This window comes from Rhamphochromis sp. 'chilingali' (assembly GCF_963969265.1).
Source record: "Rhamphochromis sp. 'chilingali' genome assembly, chromosome: 3".
Taxonomy (NCBI): Eukaryota; Metazoa; Chordata; class Actinopteri; order Cichliformes; family Cichlidae; genus Rhamphochromis; species Rhamphochromis sp. 'chilingali'.
Window position 1 is genome coordinate 2,097,789 of NC_137931.1, and position 24,135 is coordinate 2,121,923.

The 24,135-nt window shown below is 41.3% G+C and overlaps 1 protein-coding gene across 4 annotated transcripts in view; it reads left to right on the forward strand.

The window, feature by feature from the left end:
* LOC308393603 (diacylglycerol kinase zeta-like) overlaps positions 1-24,135 on the forward strand; it is a 93,747-nt gene that overhangs the window by 58,587 nt on the left and 11,025 nt on the right. For all 4 annotated transcript variants that reach the window (XM_080877502.1, XM_080877503.1, XM_080877500.1 and 1 more), the window contains 6 exons: positions 829-908; positions 12,532-12,598; positions 14,309-14,349; positions 14,444-14,586; positions 22,304-22,393; positions 23,442-23,498. In XM_080877502.1, coding sequence (XP_080733628.1) covers positions 829-908; positions 12,532-12,598; positions 14,309-14,349; positions 14,444-14,586; positions 22,304-22,393; positions 23,442-23,498 — 478 coding nt within the window. The remainder of the gene's footprint in view (positions 1-828; positions 909-12,531; positions 12,599-14,308; positions 14,350-14,443; positions 14,587-22,303; positions 22,394-23,441; positions 23,499-24,135) is intronic.

The following is a 24,135-nucleotide window of genomic DNA, read 5'->3' on the forward strand; positions in this document are numbered from 1 at the left end:
CTGGGCTGCTGTTAGTGAAGCAACCGTCGACTTTGTCTCCCTCGCTGAGGTGTGTGTGTGTGTGTGTGTGTGTGTGTGTGCGTGTGTGTGTGTGTGCGTGTGTGTGCGTGTGCGTGTGCGTGTGCGTGTGCGTGTGCGTGTGCGTGTGTGCGTGTGCGTGTGTGTGCGTGTGCGTGTGCGTGTGCGTGTGTGTGTGTGTGCGTGTGTGTGTGTGTGTTCAAGTCTTCACGCAGTCTGACAGCTTTTCCAGCACAATGAGCTGTGTGATGTTCAGCCAGCAGTGCTGTGCTGGTGCAGGCTGCTGGCCTGGGCTGCCTCGTGGGGCACTTTTTTTTTCTTTCAGCATCCACATCGGCTTACTGATGGGAAGCCAGCTTGGTCAGGCTTATTTATTAAAATAAAAGTTACTGGTGCCATTATCAATTTGGCACTAAATACTAAATTCTGGCCCTGGATGAAAACCATCTGATGTGCAGTTGTCCAATATGTTGTCATTTTACGGACTCAATGACTCATTTTAAAGAAAACGTCTTCTGCTCCTGCTTGTGCTGCTCGTTTTGTCACAGGGAAATTAAATTCTTACGTTAACTGAATGAAGGTGTTTACTTACAGTGGGGGAAACAGTTTGCAGTTCCCAGTTTGGCCCATAGGAACCACAGTACTGCCGACCGCTCACATGTATACTTTGTACCATTTAAGTGTGATCCCAGCTCTGAGTCACGCTGCTACATGACCAGAATTAGACTCTCAGGGTCCTGAGGACTGCAGAGTGTATAAGTAGATATCAAAGTGCTGGTGGATAATTGTCCTGTTCCTCTGTATCTCCAGCCATTCCTCTGGGACTGATCGTGGTTCCTGGTGACAGTGACTTAGAGACCTGCAGAGAACACATCCAGCGATTACAAGAGGTAAGAAGAAGAAGAGAGAACAAGAGTGGCAGAGGAGATACGTTGAGATGAAAGGGTCATTGTTCTGTGTTATTAAATAGAAAAGTGCAGTGACACAAAATCGTGAAGAAGCACGAAAACTCTTTTTAAAAGTTGGAGTAAAGCTAATTAAGCTCCGTGTCTGTGCGTGAGTGCGTTTCCTTCTACATTCCTGCTCTTATCTTTACCTTTAGGACTTCTGCTCTCTTCATCCTATACCTGTGGGACTGCAGGTTGGTAGTAAAATGTCGGGCTTTATGTTCTACACTTGTTTGGCTCAGAGACACATGGGAAATAAAAGCTTGCTCAACACTTTTGTATTCTAGTTTTAATCGGAAAACGGACTCCTGTAGCAACGAAAGCCGAATGTTCACAGTAATCAAGAACATTTAAAAATTTAGTTTTTCCTTTTGTTGTTAATGAAACTGATTATTTTTTTATTAGCTTGAACGTTTTGGTTGGTTAAGAATCCCCCTGAGAGGTTCATCTTGGTAATATTGATTTCTATGGTGTGCATAGCCTGAATATGAGAGCATCCAGAGTGAGTGTGTCTACAAAGACATCTGCAGTAAAAAGTGTGACTATTGGCCAAAATATTACTGACTTGTTCTGTTGTTCTATTATCTTTGAGTGCAGTTTTATTTAACTTTATAGAAAAACTAGAATACCATAGTTGGGTTATTGACTACTACTGATAGAAGCATCCAGAATAATCCTCAACGTCTTTTAGACCCCATTCCTACAAAACTGCTCAAAGAAGTCCTGCCATTAATTAATGCTTCGATCTTAAATATGATCAACCTATCTCTAATGATCGGCTATGTACCACAGGCCTTCAAGCTGGCTGTAGTTAAACCTTTACTCAAAAAGCATCTCTAGACCCAGCAGTCTTAGCTAATTATAGGCCAATCTCCAACCTTCCTTTCATATCAAACATCCTTGAAAGAGTAGTTGTCAAACAGCTAACAGATCATCTGCAGAGGTTTATTTGAAGAGTTTCAGTCAGGTTTCAGAGCTCATCACAGCACAGAAACAGCTTTAGTGAAGGTTACAAATGATCTTCTTATGGCCTCTGACAGTGGACTCATCTCTGTGCTTGTCCTGCTAGACCTCAGTGCAGCGTTCGATACTGTCAACCATAATATCCTATTAGAGCGATTAGAACATGCTGTAGGTATTACAGGTACTGTGCTGCAGTGGTTTGTATCATATCTATCTAATAGACTCCAGTTTGTGCATGTAAATGGAGAGTCCTCTTCACACACTGAGGTTAATTATGGAGTTCCACAGGGTTCAGTGCTAGGACCAATTCTGTTTACATTATACATGCTTCCCTTAGGCAGCATCATTAGAAGACATAGCATACATTTACACTGCTATGCAGATGACACCCAGCTCTATCTGTCCATGAAGCCAGATAACACACACCAATGAGTTAAACTGCAGGAATGTCTTACAGACATAAAGACCTGGATGGCCACTAACTTTCTGCTTCTTAATTCAGATCAAACTGAGGTTATTGTACTCGGCCCTGAAAATCTTAGAAATATGGTATCTAACCAGATTCTTACTCTGGATGGCATTACCTTGGCCTCCAGTAACGCTGTGAGGAACCTTGGAGTCATTTTTGACCAGGACATGTCCTTCAATGCACATATTAAACAAATATGTAAGACTGCTTCTTCCATTTGTGCAACATCTCTAAAGTTAGAAATATCCTGTCTCAGAGTGACGCTGAAAAACTAGTTCATGCATTTATTACTTCCAGGCTGGACGACTGTAATTCATTATTATCAGGAAGTCCTAAAAACTCACTGAAAGCCTTCAGCTAATCCAAAATGCTGCAGCAAGAGTCCTGACAGGGACTAGAAAGAGAGAGCAGATTTCTCCTGTTTTGGCTTCCTGTTAAATCCAGAATTCAAAATCCTGCTCCTCACATACAAGGTCTTAAATAATCAGGCCCCATCTTATCTTAATGACCTTGTAGTACCATATCACCCTATTAGAGCGCTTCGCTCTCACATTGCAGGCCTACTTGGTAAAAGGTAAACGTGTTAGAAAAAGATGGAAGGTTAGACAAATAACATAATCGAGCAAATCGCATCATTCTAGCTGATGAAGATTTGTTATCTCAAAATAAAAAATCTGTTTGTACCATATGTAGGTTTTGCTCTACACTAGACAACTGTGGTAAAAATGTGAACGAGTGTGGGTTCAGCCTTCAGTAGAAACATTTCTATGCAAAGTCTGACCTTAGGAAATATCAGTTAATACAACAACATTCATTTTTAGGTTTCCGCAGAGCAGAGCCAGAGCAGCGGTAACGTCTGACAGCAGGGTTGCTGAAGGCATCAGTCGTCCTCCGTCCCTGATGGAATATTTACTCCATCACACAAGCACCAGACACAGCACACAGATATAAGAATAAGAAGACAGTATGGGCTCCGTGACACAGTCACTTCCACGTGGTGTGTCTTAACAATGAGCTTCAGACATTTCACGTGGACTTAGTTTCTCTTCCACATAAAGTCTGATCGATATTTGCTGCTCATTCTTGCTGTTTATTCGAAGGCACGTGGACACAGTTATTAAAGCGAGTGTTGTATTATATCCTCCCATCTATAACAGAAGATGAGCTAAATACGTTCTGTTAAAGTCAGTTACACTCAGCTGCTCTACTTTTTTGCTTTCAAGATTTCATTTCGTAAATGAGAAGCACAACTTTAGATTGAAACTAATTAACTGGAGAATATTTGTGAGTCATATATTAGTATAATCAATCAATCAGTACAAGGAGACGAGCACATGAGTTTACACGATAAAGGAAGCCAACATTGAAACATACACACATACATGTTTAAGTACAGACTCTCCTGGAAACTGCAGAGAAGTTTCATTATGTGCTGCAGCATCTTCTTTCATGATATTCTTCTCACCACGTTTCCAGCTCAGTTTTCAGTTCGGCCAGGATGGAAAAAATGTCTGTAGACCTTCCTCTTTGTGTCAGATGCTAAATATCACATGAGCACGAGCAGTGTCCATTATGGTTGCGTAATGTGCACATAGTTTCTATGGAAACCTGCTGTACTGTATGTGTGAAAGAGAAAAGGAGTTATGCTACCAAAGAAATGAAGCCAGTGACCTTACAGATTTCCTGTCTGACCAGCTTTTAGTCTGCCAAACTCTGGGATCTGTTTACTACATCCTGAATCCATCTTGTTAATGAAAGGCTTAATGATTCAAACAAACAACATATACTGCCACACAGTATATGAAAGCCAGGCTGAGATGTTAGATGTTGTTTTCTTGCTTTAAAAAGTCAGACGTGACACTTTTACAGATGTTGGATGAGCACAATAGATGAAATGGATTTTTAATGAGTCAGCATCAAGTCAGGTGTTACTGTGGGAAAAAACGAGGTCTTGCACCGAGTCTGCAAAACTATGACTGCAGATTCTTATCAGCATTTTAGGTGTGAGAGTCTTACACAGGTGTTCCAGTTTTAGCAGATCAACCACCAGCCTTGAAACCAACCTAGTTCCATCTGTGGTTGACAGGCTGTCTGTATATAGCTCTCTTACTTCCAGAGGCCGTTCTCTCACGCAAAACATAAAACTAGAATAATCTGGCCTCCCCGTCTACCACCATCAACCAACCAAATGTCTCTTTTAGCCACGATCGGTAATCTTCTTTACACCAGGTGTTGAAAGCTGTGACTTTCTTCACTCATTCAGACCTAATGCAGCATTTTGTTAACAACTCTGGTAGAGCTATCTGTGTTAATGTTGTTGTCATAGTCAGTGTTGGCCTTATCACTCCAGTTCTACTTAAATAAGATTGACTCAATTGGGACATCCAGCGAAAATCCCCCTTTTCAAGAAACTGCAGCATTCATCTTGTTTCAGAAATGAGTGCAGCCGTTAGCTCCCAGATTATATCCCGTACTATATATTCCCCAACTCATGTGTGATGTCAACACAACCAGGTCTCTTCCGGTGCCTCACAGACGCTTCTAAGCTCGGTGACAACCGCTAATAACACTCTGCAGAGCTAATTCTTGTTAGCTTTTCTGTCATCCACCGCTGCTTTCTGAGCAGTATTGTTGCCAGCAACCGATTCAGGAAAGTGGCTTTTATAAAAATGGCTGTTTAGCAAAACAAAACAAGGCAACATTATACATAGAAAACAAAACCAACTTTCCAGTCTCTCCTCAAATGACAGTTTACGTCAGCATGGCTGCAAATTGCTGAGCGCTATTTCCATTCATACCATCCGGACACGTCTTCACTACACTTTATTCTCCATGTAACCCCTAACACTGTCAGAGAATGAATTACCACACGTCTCTGTGTTTATACACTGGCTGCACCTACATGAATAAAAGTACTCTCAAAACAAACAGAATCTGAGAGATGGGGAACTAAAACGCACCGTGAGGTGACATAATGTAATCTTTGATTCCTGATAGCGTTTTGTTTTCAAGGAGACTTTCCCCATGTGTCTCAGTGTGACTGCATGATGCATGCTGTGCTGTATCTGACTCGGTTTGAGTTTCTTCATGTGTTGGTAACCTTGAAGTATTCTGATTACTTGTGTATTTCCGTGTGGTATCTGTGGTGTCGTTTGTGTGCAGCAAAGTTAATAGTTGAGTTTGACCTGGTGTGCAAAGTATGTTGGGTTTGTCATATAATCCCCAAATTATTAAAAAAGTTAGCATGAATACTCAGTTACCTGGAATGGTAGATGTTTTTCGTTCATTCGTGTACTAAACTGCACTGCCTGCTCACGGTCTCTTCAAGTCGATGATTTTGTTCTTCTGACTCAATCAATTACACAGTACAGTTCTGATTTGAGAGGTCTATTTATAGCTGTATTCAGATATCAAGGGTTGTTGAGCAAAGATTAAAACCATTAAATCTGCACAGCTAATTCTAGTTACTTGTGCTTTAGAAAACCTTTAAACTACCTGAAGCTCCAGAAGGACTAGTCACAAAGCAAAGCCAACAGGTAATTGCTCAGGTTCTAGGAGTGAATCACTCTGAACTAGGTTTCCAATGGGCATCTTAGGTAATCAATGAAACTGAAGTTAGAGTAGTTTGAACAACTAGTGAGGTTGCTGGGCTACTGCAATTCCAGCTTTACCCATTACTTAAGAAATCTACACAAAAACTCTAGTTGTAGTCAGAAGTTTGACTACACCTCATGGACAATTCTCCTTGTCAAGTGTAGATTTACACAAGTTGGGAATGTTTCTTGGAGACATTTCTAAATTCATCATTTCAAACAAATGTACACTACACATGTGTTACACTCAGATATGTCACAGTTTTGCCTGGAAGTCTGGAAGAAGATCCGTATCGTCACCTTGAAATCAGAGGGAAATGGTTACAGTGTGCATCAGCAACACCTGAACCCGTAATGAACTGTTTTAACTCCAGTGTGACTCTGCACAGTGAAGCTAGTTTCACATTGTGAAACTGCCATTTTGGACTAAAGTAGGCTAACATTAAGTTCCTGGGACGATGGTCCCAAAGCGCTGATCTCAAAACTGTTGCAAATTTGTGCCAGGAAACTTGGTTAAATTAACCTGTCAACTCTTCGGAAGAATTGCTGAATATCCAACGTTAATTATGCCCGAAGCTTGTTGATGGCCACCGAAAGTGTAGTTAAAGGGACATTTCAATTCAATTCAATGTTATTTATACAGCGCCAAACAAGTCGCCTCAAGGTGCTTTATACTGTAAGGTCGACCCTACAATAATACATACAGAGGAAAACCCAACAATCATATGACCCCCTATGAGCAGCACTTTGGCGACAGTGGGAAGGAAAAACTCCCTTTTTACAGGAAGAAACCTCCAACAGAACCAGGCTCAGGGAGGGGCGGGGCCATCTGCTGTGATTGGTTGGGGTGAATATTTAACCAAATATTAGCAGCGGTGTGTGTGTGTGTGTGTGTATATATATATATATATATATATATATATATATATATATATATATATATATATATATATATATATATATATATATATATATATATATATATATATATATATATATATATATATATATATATATATATATATATATATGAGCCTGTACTGTATAAGTGCTGTTCACCTTGTGCATATTAGAGAAAATCCAAAATAAATTCAAACTGCACCCAATTATTGTTTTTTAAAGTCGTTAAAGATGCTGTACAATCATACCAGGCTGGAAACAGTTCAAAGAAAGCCAGACATTACCGCGACGTTCATGCCCACCATGAGTCAACCTCTGACCACATCTCTCATCCAGAGCGATGGAGCCAGCCTTCATTAAAAACGAGTAATTGATTGTTTTCATTAGTATTACAGGATTTTGATATTCAGGGGGTATAAACCACAGCCATCAAATGAAAATGACTATGCTTGTAATAAATATATAGAATATATGAAACTTTTAAAATTGAATTAAGAACAATGTGAACTTTTTTATATTCAGCATTTTTGAAGATGCACGAGCATTTCAACACATTTTTTTACGACTGTAACAGGTTAGTCTGAATCACAAAGCTTAATGACAAGTCTCAGGACTCGGCGAGCTCACCTGCTCAGCACTCCAGCGAGTCTGTATCAAGGATCCTCTGTTCTTCCTCCCTCTCTGCTCTTCCTGTGCTTGTGCTAGCCGAGGGGGATTTGCTGATGAGATGCCACACTGTCATGTTCTGTCACCCTGATATGTGTGTTGTATGGGATGTAGCTGCTGCGCTTTTATTGAACGCTGGCCAGTGCAATCTGAGTTGTGTTCATAAGCGTGCGGCTTCTCTTTTCCTGTGGTTTATATTAACAGACTTTAGAGACAGACGGCATCACAATAATTAGTGCTTTGGTAAATGAGTCTGTCCGTCTGACTCTGAGTTTAAAGTCCAAAATTTATGAAGCAAAGAAGAAGAAGTCATTTCCTACTCAATATAAACGGCATCATTCGCCATTTAGAAGCTGTGCAGTTGTTGATCAAAGGTGAAACCCAGTTTTCAGGCAGGTTTCACAGAGCGTGCAGAGAGCTCATTCACTTGATAAAGAAAAACAGTTTTCTGTGCTCTGCTGAAAAGCAGATAAAGTCCATTACTTGAGTGTGAATCTAGTGAATGCTGTATTTAGACAAACACTGGATGAACTCAGCCTGTCGGACACCATGTATCCACATCACAAGCTCTTCATCTTCCTCATTAGGTGAAATCAGAGCAGCACTAACTGTAAATGTTATTTTTAACAACATCCTAATTTTATATAGGCGAGATCATTAATAGGAGAGAATTTGGGAGTTGCTGTCAGACTTTGTGTTGCGTAGCAACCAGAATAATGAACGCCTGTTTCGCAGTTTGATCTCCTGCTCTCTGGTGACTGTTGATGCTCACTGGTGCAGTTTGTGATGGAGCGGGAGAAAAAATAGCTTCTACAACCACCTACCGAGTAAACTTTTTGTGTGTTGCAGGATATTCAGTATTTTGAATGTTTTTCTTTGCAAAGCAGAGCTCTATAATATGCATACGCCCACATAACAGCTGTAAAACAGAGCTTGGCTTCTGCCAGTCCATCCAATCTGTTCTTTAAGTGGAGCTTTTGCAGGCTCTCACCTGCTGAGTACACCTAGTACACGTTGAAGGGGTTATATATCCAGTCTGAACTGTGGGAGTACCTCAGGATCCACCGAGGAAGAGCTGGAACATATTATTGGAGAAGGATCACCTTGGTTAGGCTGTTGCTGCTACAGCTGATACCACAGCTAAAAACCTCACAAAATATATTAGTAATGCCCTCTGCATTCATTCAGTGTCCACAAAATGAAAACATATTGAGGAGCTGTTCTGGTTGGCAGTCGCATCTCTCTGTGTATCTCGGCGAACCTTTCTTGGCAACCTGTCATCTAATTTGACTAGAAAAGGACTGTGTTACAGTAAGGCAGTTTATTGTTGCTGTGTGCCGGTAAAGCTGCTGCCATGTGTTACATCGTTTGCAGCGATTGGCTGATCCTGTCTCATCTCAGGAGAAAATGAGAGACGAGGCATCTTGAAGCAGTGACAATTAAAACCAGCATTTCACTTGAGCGAAGTCTGCTTATTATTCACTCCGGTATCTGTTCCTACAGTACTGTCGGCATTTTACTTCACTCATTCTTTGTCTGCTTTCTTTGAACTTGCTGCAGAATAAGGGTTAAGTAGGACAGTGAAGACGGAGAAAGCAAAGAAGACGCAGTCACTCAGATAAGTCAAACTTTTTAGAAGCGTTTGTAGGTTTTCTTTCAAAGCCTGCAGGCATTTTACTCAGCCTGAGACTGGTACCGAACATGACAGCAGGATTAGGCAAGTAAAGACAAACAGCGGAGAGCAGGAGTGTTTACTCCAGCGAACCTTTCTGTTACCGTTTGAGAGGAGAAAACCACAACTTTCTTTAGCTGTCCTCTTCCTGCCACTTCTACTGGAAGGTGACTTTTTCTTTCTGCAGTGCTGAACTCAAATGGGTTACCTGGCAAATCATTAAATGGTTTCATTTACTAGGAGCCACACAAGTCACAGTCTACATTCAGCTGGGCCACTCCATACCAGGTCCTCTCTGATCTCCCTGAAAAACATGTAGGATGATGATACATTTCTTTATAAATTTGAGCTCTTTGTAATGTGCACATACAAATATTTTCAAAGTACAATTTTCAGTGGAGCCAGAGGACTATTTAATCCATGTCAGGCAGATAGTTTTAGGTCAAATATGACCTCAGAAAGATGGGATTTCAAAAGTCAAGCTTAACTTCAGCTACACTTAAAAAATCAATAGTTTGGCACCACCATCTTTGGCATTTAAAAATACATTTTTCAAAGCTAGGGGCTGAAATCTGGCGCACACTCCCATAGTTGTACAGAGAAATGCTCTCAAACACATTAAAGCTTGAAACATAAACAACAAACAAACAAACTGAGTTTATTGAGTGATATTCAAAAAAACCCCATAAAGTAACAGCAGTTTTATTTGCTTTCTTCTGATTGTAGGATTCCTTATACTTCAAACGACTCTGGAAATGTTACAGGGGGACAACATAATGGCCCTGAAGCTCGCGTCCACCCCATCTCTCATATCTTCTTGTTACACGTAGAAACCTGGAATCAGAAACTTAGAAGTACTTTAAATACATCTATAAACAAACGGAGCATGCAACAAGTGACTTTAAATCCTGCGGGTAAGGAAATCCCAGGAAGTTCATCTGGACGCAGCGTTGTGAGAGAAATGTTTCGTCCCTCATCCAGCTGACTGCAGATTTCCAACCTTATAAGCAGCACATCTGTAAACCTACAGGTGGTCACTCAGTATATATCTATATTTTGACAAGTTTCCAATGAAATACTGATGGGAGGTCACGAGCTCTATAATAAACTTCTGCACAGATTGTAATTAGATTATGTTCATTTGCCATAAATGAAGATAAACCTATAATATACAAATATTCCTGACCCTCAAATACTTTCAAAGGTGGTGTGGATTGAAAACACAGCAAAGGATTTCCTGTGGGGTTGAGTCGTTTGTTTGAGAAGTCAGACAAAGTCAGCCAGAACTGATGGTGTGTTTTTAGTCAGTGAAAAATAATGATTGATTCTGCTGTTTCACTCATAATCCGGTGTATCTGTGGGACAGACGCAGGCTTTGGTCTGGAGATCTTAGGTGTCTGACTGTGTTGTACGGGGGCAGGAGTTCACAGATACCAGGCTCAGACCATTTACTTCTCTGTAAACAGAGAACAAGCGTTCAAACTTCAGTCTACAGCTAACAGGGAAACTGAGCAGGGAGGCAGGAATCTCAGTAATGTGCTGTCTGTGTTTTGATCTAGTTAAAAAGTCCTGCTGCTGCATTCTAAACTAATTGGAGACTGGATGTAAAAAAGGCTGCGCCATATCAACATACAAAAAGTTGCAGTAATGAGGCTGTATAAAGAAGTGCAACTTTCTTCTTGTCACAAGTTTTTGACATTATGACTCGAGAAGATAATGTGAGTGGATGTGTACAGGACGCATCCAGGGCCTGCTGTATCGCACCTGCTCACAGGGAACAGCGATTACGTCTGCTTTATCCTGATGCGACGTTTGTTGTTTGCAAACTGAAATCTATTTTTATGACTAAAACTAAACTGGTTTGCTTTGTAGACGATTTTGTATTTTTATTGTACGTTGTTTGCTGTAGGATGTGAGGATTAAACCTGTCACAGCTCTTTATTTTTTAAATTGCCAAAGACAATTTAAAGGTCTTCAGTAGGCAGGATGTGCCCACTCAGTAAAGGCTCATTAAAAAGACAACCTGCTGTTGCAGAGACCCCTTACAACTAAAGCTGGATGTGAAGTGAAAAGTAAGCTACAACTTCTTGAATGCATGTCCATCCATGGGACTCGGCCCTAATGTGCGATGACATCATTCATCTGATCTTAATGACCTTGTAGTACCATATCACCCTATTAGAGCACTTCGCTCTCGCTCTGCAGGCCTACTTGTTGTTCCTAGAGTATTTAAAAGTAGAATGGGAGGCAGAGCCTTCAGTTTTCAGGCCCCTCTTCTGTGGAACCAGCTTCCAGTTTGGATTGGGGAGACAGACACTATCTCTACTTTCAAGATTAGGCTTCAAACTTTCCTTTTTGCTAAAGCATATAGTTAGGGCTGGACCAGGTGACCCTGAATCCTCCCTTAGTTATGCTGCAATAGGTGTAGGCTGCTGGGGATTCCCATGATGCTCTGGGAGTTTCTACTTCACTCACTATGTCTTAACAGACCTCTCTGCATTGAATAATACTTGTTATTAACCTCTGTCTCTCTTCCACAGCATGTCTTTATCCTGTCCTCCTTCTCTCACGCCAACCAATCACAGTAGATGGCCCCGCCCCTCCCTGAGCCTGGTTCTGCCGGAGGTTTCTTCCTGTTAAAAGGGAGTTTTTCCTTCCCACTGTTGCCATAGTGCTTGCTCATAGGGGTCATATGATTGTTGGGTTTTTCTCTCTGTGTGTTATTGTAGGGTCGACCTTACAGTATAAAGCACCTCGAGGCGACTGTTGTTGTGATTTGGCGCTGTATAAATAAAACTGAATTGAATGATGTATTGATGGTCAGGTGTGATAGTCCCTGAGTGTTTTGTTGGTGCATGTTTCTGTTCATGTATATTGTGTTAGTCTTTATTAAATCTAAATAGCTAACAGTCAGACCTGATGAGGGTCAGTAATCTACTTTAATCTACTTTAAATGTGAATGCAGCTTGTTAGGTCTCGCAGGTGTTTCTCCAGATTCAACAGTAGGAGAATGTGTAAAAATGACTCTATTTATTCATTTTAAAACCAAATCCCAACAATGTTGTGATGTCTGGTAATCGTGTTATATTTTCATGGCTTTATATGTGGCCCGAAACAGATATTCATCATGCAGTAAATTTGGAGGAGATTATTTGCAACGACTACTTTTGAGCTGAACAAGAAGCCATGACTGCTTGAAAAACAAGACTCAGTATTACCAGAGGATCTCGTCCTCGCGTCGGCTCAGCTTCTGTTTACTCTCTCGTCCACTGACCTGTAATCAGGTGTCTGTTTGTCATTCAGGAGGAGGCAGCCAAGCCGAAGAATCTTTGCTCACAGAGATTGTCTCCAAAGTGGTGTTTCCTCGACTGTAAGTATTACTTAATAATAGTAGTTTTTACCTTTATGCTAATCATTACCCAGTATGATGATATTATGGTGACATCCTGTTTCATGAGTATGACTTATACATAAATACTCTTATCAACACTCATCTTGCCTGTTTGAAATGGCAGTTACCAGTTCAGTTTTGATCAGCTGCCTGTTGGTCTTTAATTAACTTAATGAAGCTCAGATCAGTCATGCATGTTTTTGCTGCTATGGATGTGTCATATAATGAATGCATGCATTCATAAGCATAATGGCAGAGGAATCATGTTTATAGTCATTTACAAATGTTGCAGATTAAGTTTACTGTCTTCTGTTCTAAGGCAGTGATGAAGTCACATTACTGGTGGTTTTTTGTGTTCCACTGGGAGAAATGGACAAACACACAACTTGTTACATTTTGAGTGTCCCTTTTCAATCTTGTGCAAGCAATACCAGATCTCTCGCACCACATGTTGCTGTGAAATGTGTATCTGATTGTAAGAACGCAGTCAGTGACCTACAATCAAGATCTGTACTCTGCTTTTGTTTTGTGTAGATTTCAAATGTTCAAATTGTTAGAAAATCGTATCGTAGGTCCATGCAGCATTATCACAGGCAGTGTGAGCAGGACAAATGCTGACACAGTTCTCTAATGTAAACAGGTTTCTGTGTTAGCACTTCCTCAAAATAACATAAAACATAGTCCCATCAGATCCTGGGTTTTGGAGAATGTCATGAATATTTATCTCTCAGAGCAACTTGCCAAAAATATCATAGAGAAAGACCAGGCTTCCTACACAATGCTAAATGTGCATGCACATTAACACAACCCCCCCCCCCCCACACACACACACCTCTGCCTGGGTTGTGTCCTGTTGGCATTGAGCAGAAAACTGGATTTAAAAAGATGCAGCATCTACCTGACAGAGAGATAAGGAGGATGTGTTTGAGGAGGGCGCATGTGATCAGTGCTACTTCTGCTCTAACCCAACAGAGGATTTACACACATGGCTGATATGTTTAAGTGCTTTTGAAAAACTACATTGTTTGTTTGTACTTTTCACATTTGTTTGTTATTAAGTTATTTCACTGTATGACTGTATTCATGACATCAAAGAATTTCATCAGTTCTTCCTATATTAGACTATATTTCCTCCACCAGCTGCTCAGATGGACAAACTGCACAGAATCTGGCTTTAGAATAACATTCCTAGAATGGTGTGAAAGGAGTTGTGTTACCAGCTGCTGGGCTGTGCTGGACCATGAATTAAACTGGTCCATGTTCATTATAATGATGCAGAACAAAGGTGAACTCGGTGCAATGGGACAAAAATGCAGTCTGGTTAGAAAGTCATTGTTGCATCACAGTAGTCATTGATTTGGTCTTCACAAAATGAATGCGAGTTCCCTATTACACTGAAATAAAATACAATTATTTTATGGTGTAAGAAACAACAGTTTCTCACCCTGTGGGGGCAGCATCTCATCTTGTTACTCTGCAGGCTATTGGTTTCCCACAGTAATTGGCACAGGAGGTGGGAGCTAGCATATGTACAGATTAACAATGTTCAAAGTTATTTGCTGACCTGAACCTTAATGACCGCCTGCAGCAATCTGCTTTAAATGAGCTGAGTTTGAGACATGCTTACAGGAATAGTAATTTTCCCACGTTGTCTTTATTTGGCTAAAACCGTCTTTTGTGTCTCCTCAGCCACGACAGCCGATCGTTTCTACAGGATAGACCGAGCACAGGTAAGGTTTCACCACCTGTGTTCTAGTTTTTAGTCATTTTCACTCCGTGACCTTAATGATGCCTTCTCGTTTGATTCTTTGCTAAAACCTTCAGGAACATCTCAACTACGTATCAGAAATCTCCCAGGAAGAGATCTTCATCCTGGACCCTGAACTTGTTGTCATGACAACTGTAGGCACCTCCCCCTCAGCCATGGCCGACCTGGTTAACCCCGCCCCTAGCCCAGTAAACAGCAGGTAAATCAGTTGTGACTAAGCTGAATTTTCATTAAACATTTTTTCTTTGTTCCATACATTGCAGTGCATAACGCTGGAGGAGGAGAAGGAAAAGCGTGGCCTTACTTTGACTCCTTGAAGTAATCAATAAATCAATAGAAATAGTCTGCCAATTACAGTTACTTACAACCAAAATTTACATGAGAAAAGTATTAATTATTCTTCCTTTGATAATTTTCTTATTACAGCCTTTTAAATAATTCTGTGGCGAATTCTGTAGTTGGACAACAACCACGACAGTCCATAAATATAGATGTTTACAATGATACCATGCGGCTGAAATGCAGCCACCTGGGCTCGAGTCCGACCTACGTGCTCTGGCTGTGAGTCTCCCCCACTCACTCTCTGTAAAAGTTAAATAACCAACAAGAAACCCTCTATTATTATACACAAAATAAGCTGATTCCAAGAGTCATCTCGTATTGCTGTCAAACGAAATACTCTGTAGGGCCTATTTCATGACCTAAAAGCTTCTCCAGGGACAACACTTCTAGTCAGAGCTCCACTGATGCTTTAGTCTACACTGCTGCTTCCTCCTCCGACTCACCTTCATGCTCTGTTCCCAGGTAAAGACGCACATTAAACACAAATGCGTCCTTAATGTGTTTTAATGTGTGTCTGTTGCTCTCACCCTGCTTCTATGTTTCTGGTTCTAAAAAATGAAACAAAACAAGGAAGCCAATGTTGTGGTCCAGTAATGAAAGTCAGTCTGTTGTTTCAAAGACTAAAGCAGTGGGCCAGGCCAGATCTGGGGAAAAAGTATAGATTGATGTCAAAAACCTGGGTCCTTTTTAAAGTTTTAATTATTATTTTATTTCATAATTTTAGTTAAATATATAAAAATGTAGATTTGGGGGATTGGAAGTTCCTAGTTCAGTGTGGCACTTTGTGTTTTAGTGCCTATAAAATCTAATCGTGCATAAATGGATGAGTTCAGTTTCTTTTCCTACTGAGAAAATCTGTCATCATTATGTTAGCTTGTGTTTGCATATGTTTGTGTCTGTGGGTCTTGAGATCTGTAGACAACACGTTTGTATTCTACTCGTATTTTCATATTATTAACCATGTACCATAGACTCGTGAAGGTTAATTCCTTACCTACAGCTGTCTGTTGATGCTCCATAAACAATTCTCGTGAGGCAAAATGAGAAGAGGGTAAGCAGATTATGAGTGAGAGGATCAAGAATTTCTGGGGAGAAAACTGGTTTTATTCAATATTTTCTTACAGTAAAGAAATCCCATGAAAAGAACCAAGCCAAAGATGTGTTTTCATCTTCCTGACATCTCTGTGTTTGCCTGTGGCACTCGGCTTCATTGGTTTGATCTAAGGATGAAAATCTTGAAAAACATTCCTCAAATACAGCACCAGTGAAAGGTTTCAGCACATCTGTTTATTATAAGACTTTCCACTGTTTTTTCCTCATGTTTTGCATTATAGAGTAAAAAGATCAAAATAATTGAATAACACATTTGAATTTTCTAAAACATGAAAATCCTCAAACTTTGTAGTTCACTCATCCATCTGTCACTCACCTGAGTTCAGATCACCCTGCCAGCCCGGGGGGGCAACAAAGTGTTCCCAAGCAAGGTAACAAAGGTAATCTCCCCAGTGTGTCTGGGACCTGCAAGAGGCCTCTTCCTTGTAGGACATGGTCAGCATACACAAGGCATCCTAATCAGATCCTCAAACCATCACAACCTTCTCCTTTCAGTGTAGAGGAGTAGCAGCTCTACTCTCCATCCTACCACTAAGAGCCCAGACACTTTTTGGAGGAAGCTCATTTCTACCCAGACACACACTACCCAGAGCTTGTAAGGGTAGGAAAGCTGAAAGTAGTTGCTTGGTTGATGGTACTTCTTGGTCACGCAGGTCTTACAGAGGCAGAGGTGGGATTATTGCTCGTTTTCCTGTTGAGGTACAAAGCAGAAACCACATGGCATGTTATGTCTCTTTAAGATGTTGGTTAAGTGCTGTCTTGAATTCTGAATATGTCAGTGAGAAAGACTCCCAAATCCATCCTACCTCCAGCTCCATGTTTTACACCATTTCAAATTAGTGTTCATCAGAACAAAGTCGAAGTTTCTAATGGTCTAATTTCCATCCCTTTTAATGGAATTTAAGCAGTTCTGGTCTTCCTATTGGTCTTCCTTAAATGTGTTTTTTTGCACTTAGAATAGAACAGAATAGAATAGCTCTTTGTACATGTACAGTAAAATTATGGGTGCTCCACACCAACTGTGCAGTAATAAAATATGAATAGTAGGACATCAAGAAAATTATATACAAATAGAAAGAGTAGAAAAAATATACAAAATAAGAGAGAAGCACAAATAGAGAGCAGGTTGCAAAGTGCTGGGGAGTAGTGTAAAGGACTCTGTCTGAGTAGAGTCGGTGTGAGTGGCCTGAGTGATGAAGGTTACCCAGTCTCCGATTGGTGGCTGCGCAGCCTTCTTGTTCTCAATTGTGACCCCTGCATACCAAACACTGAGGAGTGGTAGAAACCCAGTAGCAGCCTCTGGTCCCAGTTACTCTTCCTCATGACACAGAGGAAGTGCTGCAACTGCTGGGTCTTCTTTACCAGAGTTTATGGTGTTGTGGCTCCAAATGAGATGAGCGGAGATTTAGGTGTCCAGAACCTGAAGGTGGAGCCCGATTCCACTCGTTCTCCCTCTAATGGGAGGGTAGTGGACCTGTCTGTGCCTCCTGAACTTCATGTTGAGTTCTTTTGCTTTAAGCTCGTTCAGTTTCAGGTTATTTTCTGAGCAGCAGTGGGACAAGTTCTCTACCTCCGCCCTGTAGGCTGTCTAATCTCCGTCAGACATGAGTGTAACCACGGAGGTGTTGTCGACATACGTTTGATGACGTTGGGTGGGTGGTGTACAGTCATGTGTGGACAGGCTGTACAGTAGGAGGCTTAGAAGGCAGCCCTGTAGAGATCCGGTGCTGAGTCACAGTAGAGTGGCGAGGTGGTGGCCGAGTCTGACTGATCGGGGCAGTTTAGTGGTGATGGCATCTTCCATGGACCGTTTTTGCTCAGTAAGCAAACCGGTTGACACCATCCACTCAAAACACTTGATGACTTGATGTGAGGGCTGTAGGTCTGTAGTCATTGACGGTGTATATTTCAGTCTTTTGAATGGGAATGATGGTGGAGGCCTTCAGACAGGTGGGAACAGTGGCATGAGTCAGAGGCTGAACAGCCTGGTAAGGATACCTGCCAGTTGATCCGCACAGGCTTTGTCCACAGTCGCTGGGATGCCGTCAAGGTCAGCAGCTCTCCTGGGGTTGAACTCTCTCCAGCCATTTTTGTTCTTGCCGCGTCGCTTGTGTTGCGGGTATCTGGTGATAATTTTCACATCACATCCTGTTTCACAAGACACAATCTTTGTGGCACATCGGGTGGTCGTGCAGCTCTGTACTTTTTTTAAGATGGCGAGCTGTGCCGCGACTGTCGCAGCTGGGTTGAAAACATGAGTCTACGATCGTGCCGTTTTTTACCGCCATTTATATGATAATCAACTTCTTTGGTCTCAAACTGAGCAAAGAAGTTGTTGAGCTCCTCTGCTAGTGTGAGGCTACTGTTGGAGCCATGGCCTTTGAAGTTCTTGAGGATGCCTCTCCAAACCTGGCTGTGGTTGTTGTGTATGAGGAAGCCCTCTAACCATGAAATTCATCAGATTGTGCTGAAATACAGTGCTTATAAATGGTCATCATCATGAAGTAACTTGACACCCAGTGCAAGACTGTGGCTTTATGAAGTGTTTCTAATGTTTTTAGACAACAGAAGAGTGTTGGAACCGTGTTGGGTTGACTCTGAAGGATTGGTTGCTCTTTAAAGGAAAAGATTATTTCAAATGAAACTTAATTTATATCTCAAATTAAAATGTATAAATATAATTACTGGAGTCACTTAACAAAGAAACAAACTGCTAATGAATAATAAATAATTAACCAGTTTACTGAATACTGGAATGCTTTAACCCTTTCGTGCTGCCTGTTTCACTGGTCTGAACTAAGCTTCACTGGCTAAACAACAGAGATGTCTGAGATGTCCTTGCATGCAGATTCATTTGAGGCATCTGTGACAGCCACATCTGTGGTTAGTATCTCAGATATTTATTATTTCAGTTACAGCAACTATAACCAGTTAAAGCCAGCTGACAGTAGATGAATCCATATCTAGGGCTTTAAAACACTTAGACTCCTAACAATTGCCACAAACAACACAATGTTTTGTAGAGCACTGTGGGCGTAATTGCATTTGCTATCACTCCAAAATCCAAATAACTAATTTTATAAATGTCTAGCCATCAAATATAATATGATGCTCACTCTCAGACTATTATCCATTCTCTACAGAGCAGTGCACTTGTCATGTTTTTCTGCTCATCAAGTGTTGCACAAATACACATCAGTATGTTTAGAACACTAATTATTATTATTATTATACAAGCATGTATTGCAATGTTTCTTTCATCATCTTTTCACTAGTTTCACACCCACTGTATGTTTTTACAGTCTTTGCACAGATTACATCAGTTTTGTGTAGCACAGTGTGCAAACTGGTACAGTGGGTCGTCACTTCACACAAGGTGGTCCTGGGTTTGACGCCAGGCTGCTTCTCCTCTGTGTGGAGTTTGCATGTTCTTCCCGGGTAGTTCAGCTTCCTCCCTGGGACCCTGTGACAGCTGTGACTGGCTTCAGCTCTGCTGCGACTCTGTACTGGATGAAAGGAAGGAAAATGCCTGTAAAATGACTTTTGCCATTTGTCTAAGTAGGCCTGGGATTTGTGGCCTATTACTTCCTGTTACCAGTTCCTCTGATGGCCATGATGTATCAAAAAAGCTTTTTTGGCATTTTACCCCAGCGGTATAGAAACAGCCAAGAAATGTGGGGAGGGTTAGCAGGGGCGGCCTGGCAAGGGATTCGCCCGGGGATTCATTTAGTTCTTGTGGTATGCACTCTAAGCACTTTAGGTTTTCACTCATTTTTATCCTGGATTGACATTCTCGTCCGTACAGTATCATAAATGCCACAAAAATGCAGCTAAAGCAGCATGAGCTCCCATGAAGATTCTCATAATTAGTTAGTTAATAAAGAACTGATTTCATTACTAATGTTAGTTTTAACAAACTGTTAGAAGGCAGCTTAGAGCCTGAATTCTATTTCTTGTCTTTTGTGTGATCTGATGTGTCCCAGTCACAAACTATGACCATCAAGTAACAAATGTTACAAAAAATGTTACAAAAAACCTGTTTACTGTTTCTCCTGGCAGCTGAGCGGCTGTGGCCATGTGAGCTACAAACTGTGAACACACATTTGCATGTGGAACAGAAAGAGGCAGTAAATAAAGTAACAGGTACAACATGAGTATAAGCATAGCAACACAACCTGCTGATCCTGACAGTAAATCCCTTTGGCTGTGTGTGCGTGTGTGAGTGTTGGCGGGTTGATTTGCAATGCTGAGTGCACCGAGTGGGAGGATGAGGAGGAGAGATGAGATCGAGGGGCAGAGTGAGGGAGAGAGAGGTTCAGGAGGAAGATAGTCAGGAAAACAGTGGATGGAGAGAGAAACGTAATGCATGTCAGAGCACTCCAGAGTCGCACCAATCTACTGTATTTAGACACACACACACACACACACACACACACACACGCAGCACACACACGCAGCACACACACGCAGCACACACACGCAGCACACACACGCAGCGCACACACACACACACACGCAGCACACACACACACACACACACGCAGCACAGCGGTTTGCCCACGCAGGGCCAGAGGTGAGCGTTATTCCTCCCACTACAATTACTTTTCTCTGTTCTATTTCTCTCCGTTCCCGTCTCTCTGGCAAACACACTGAAGGACACCTACACACAAAACATTTAGTTTTTTAAATGAATTTTGACCTGAAAGCTTCACTTACTGTCAGTTTGGCATCAAGACTGACATAATCAGGAGCTCAAGAATTGGAAATCTTTGGAAAATTGGAGTCTGTTTTGTGGGAAAAACTTAAAACCGTTGTAAGAAAGTTTCTATTTTGTGTAGACTGACACAGACACAAAGATGATGCTGAGCTTAACAACATAAACAAAGACAGCTGAGCAGTACAAATCCTTGACTTTAGTCTCTGTTTTGTGCTGGGAGCAGCAGCTTTGGAGCTGTGGCTGCTACACAAGACATTTCACCTAAATGACCAAAACTTATATATGCAGCTGTTGATCACACATACAGAAGATTCTGCTGACATAGATTTTTACTTTGCAGTATCATCCATGATCAGATGTTATTGTGTTTGGTAGGTTCAAGCAGGGTACACAGTGTAGTAACCAGCTGGTTAACCTCAGACAAACCTAAAGCTTCTTTATCCTGGTGAGATGAGTCAGCCTTTTATTCTGTTAGAAAAACAGAAACACAATGGCGAAAACGAAGACGTGGAAAACTCTGCATACAAACGTAAAACAGACAGAGGACTTAAATACACTGAAGGGTAATGAGGGAAGTGGAAACACAGCTGACACACATGAACATGACGCCACAGGGGGAGCAAAACTAAACACACTGAACATGGACCACAGGCAACATAATGGGACATGACATGACAACACACGCTTGACAACATGGAACACACAGACATGAAACATGTGACAGACTGGGGAGACATGAAACACAAGAGACACATGAGAACAGTCCATAGAGGACAAGACAGACTGCACAGACAAAGACTCAAAACTAAAGGGAGCTTGATGATAACTAAAAATAACACAACAACTCAACATATCCAAATGTAACCTGATGAAGAAGCAAACCATCAGGAATCTGCTGCATCAATGAACAGTCAGTTAAGTCCTCTTACTCACACTTCTGTGCTTAAACTGATTCCTGCTTGGATGCCACTGATGGATACCGTGCCATCATACTGGTGTTAACAGTGAGGTAGAGTAAAAACAATGTTAACACATCACAACAATGTGTTTTTAAGGCAGGCTGAGAGTTTGTGCAGATACAGCAACATGATGCTGCTCCCACCTCAGAGAACTGGTATTACACAGATGACCACAAAGGTTTGCTTTTCAGGAAAATGGGAACAATGGTAGAGCAACCACATCAGTGCTGGGATAAAGCACTATGTGTGCTCTCTATTTTCTCTTGGTGCCATAGATTTGGGACTTTGTGAGACTCCCTCGGCTGCTACCAGTTTCATATGTTTTGAAAATTCAGAGAATTTCACATAGCGGCTGTTTCTTCTTGCTTTGCCCTAAGCTTGTCCTACTTTCACAGCCCTTAAAATGCTTTATACTTCCTTCCTCTGTTCTCTACCCATGCCTTTACCTCAATCATGCTCATTATCACACCGTTTACTTCTTTAACCACACCGACCAAGACGCTGCAGACAGGCTGAAGATGTTTTGTTCCTCATAACGTCCCTGTGAATCTCAGATCTGTCTGAAACACGTCTCTCTGTAAAGTCATGACTGGTTCATCATTTCTCTCTCTGTGTCAAATATTCACAGGGATGTTGTTGAGATCTCACATGCAGGTGTTTTCATGCATACGTGAAGCTTCAGAGCTCAGTGGATCTGTGAACTGTGCCTCTTTCTTCTGTCCAGGCAACACGAAGTCCTGGCTGCATGCTCACTCTACCTTTGTTTCCTTTGTGTTCTGCTGTAGTTCTTCCCCAAGGCAGCACATGAACAGTGACAGCACAGAAGCAGAAGTTTTGATGCACAACAAAGAACCTGTGACCAGCAAACTCAGCCGGTTAGTGACTCTTAAATATGCACCGTGTTTTTTACGTGTTTGGTGTCGCAGCTCTCATCTGTTTGGCTTCCAGCCTGCAGCTTGCTGGGTTATATTTTTAACAGTGTCTCTCTCCAGAACTAGAGATGAGGGATAGTCAGGTTAATGACCACAGAGGAATCAGTGAGAAAGAGGAGGAGGGTCTAAGCAGTCTAAGACCCTTCAGCTCTGTGGCTCTTTTTATCCTCTTAAAGTTGTTTTTCTATCAATCTGGCCATGTGTTGTGTTACTGCACAGCAGAACAGCGTGGATGGTAATGTAACTGTTGAAGCTAACCGTTGGAGGTCTAAGTCATCATCAGTGATAACCCCAAACAAATCCTAACCCTAAGTTTTGACTTGGAAAATAAATAAATCTTTCTGGTTCGTGTCGGTGAATATTTTCCTCGTCCACCGACTGCCAAGACATGAAAGAACAACTGACCTATTCTGCTAGCAGCAGGTTGGGTTTATCACTGATGCTGACGTCAACCCTCAGACGTTGTGAAGCCCTGTTGGTGCATCCAGCCAACGATGCCGAGATAAACACAGACTGATCTTGAAGATAACAGCGATGATGATCAGAGTATATGGATGTATAAATGTCTGTATCGTCTCCTCAGCTTAACCAAACTTTGTCTGTGTGATGATGTTTGTGCAAAGAATACGAACATCTATATTTTTTTAAATGATTTATTATAACTTCCACGTTTGGATTTCTGCATGTATTATGTTCAGTTCATCATCTCGAAGTCTTGAAAATGTAATTTTCTTCTAAGCTTTTGTCAATAATAAAAGAATAAACACATATACCCATGTAAAAAATAAATATGTAATAAAAATTCAAACTACTAACAAGATGCTTGAAATGAAGGAACGCGATCAGCAAACACCATTACTCCAAATATAAAACATAAAATGCACACACATCGAAGCCGGCCGTATAGCTTTAACAGTGTTCATCTATTTACAGCAAAGAGTATTGATTTTACTATTTAGCATCAGTGAAACCTTTTAAATGTATTCTGCAGAGCGGGCTGTATCCATCGTTCCAACACAACAGCTGCGGATACCAACCAAAGGCAAAAGTAAGTATGCTTAAAAACACTTTTAAACCACTTCATCAGTACACAATACCTCTACGCAAACAGTTTTTTCTACCTTTCATCAGGCTGTGAACGCCTCATAGCACACTGACTCCTTGGTTAGGACCAGATTAGCTTGGTATTAAATGATTTTATATAATTGATGTTGAAACCAAGCCTCCCGAGTGTGTGTGTGTGTGTGTGATGCTGTCCACAAATACACTTTATTCAGTTCAGGTCACTTTTATTTGTATAGCGCCAAATCAGAACAACTCTGAGATCAATAATACAGACAAACCCTGTCGATCATATACAGGATATCTCTGTGTCTCTGAAGCCTGCCTCCTTTATCTTTATATACGTTAGAAACTGTGAGCGATGCATTTACAGTTTCTCATGTATATGTATGAGGCAGGTTTCTGATTTGGTAGCTCGGTCACAAATGGCTGTCCTCCTCTAACCCTCATGTAACTCTACTTAAGCTGCACTAGGAGACATGATGGGCACTCAGGAGTGTGATGTGATTTGAGGAAGACTGTTCTTGACGGTGTGATGTGAGTTAATGTTTTGCTAATAGTTTTCATCCATTAATGATGAAACCAGTCAGTTTGAGTCAAGTCACATATCTCTGCTCATTAAA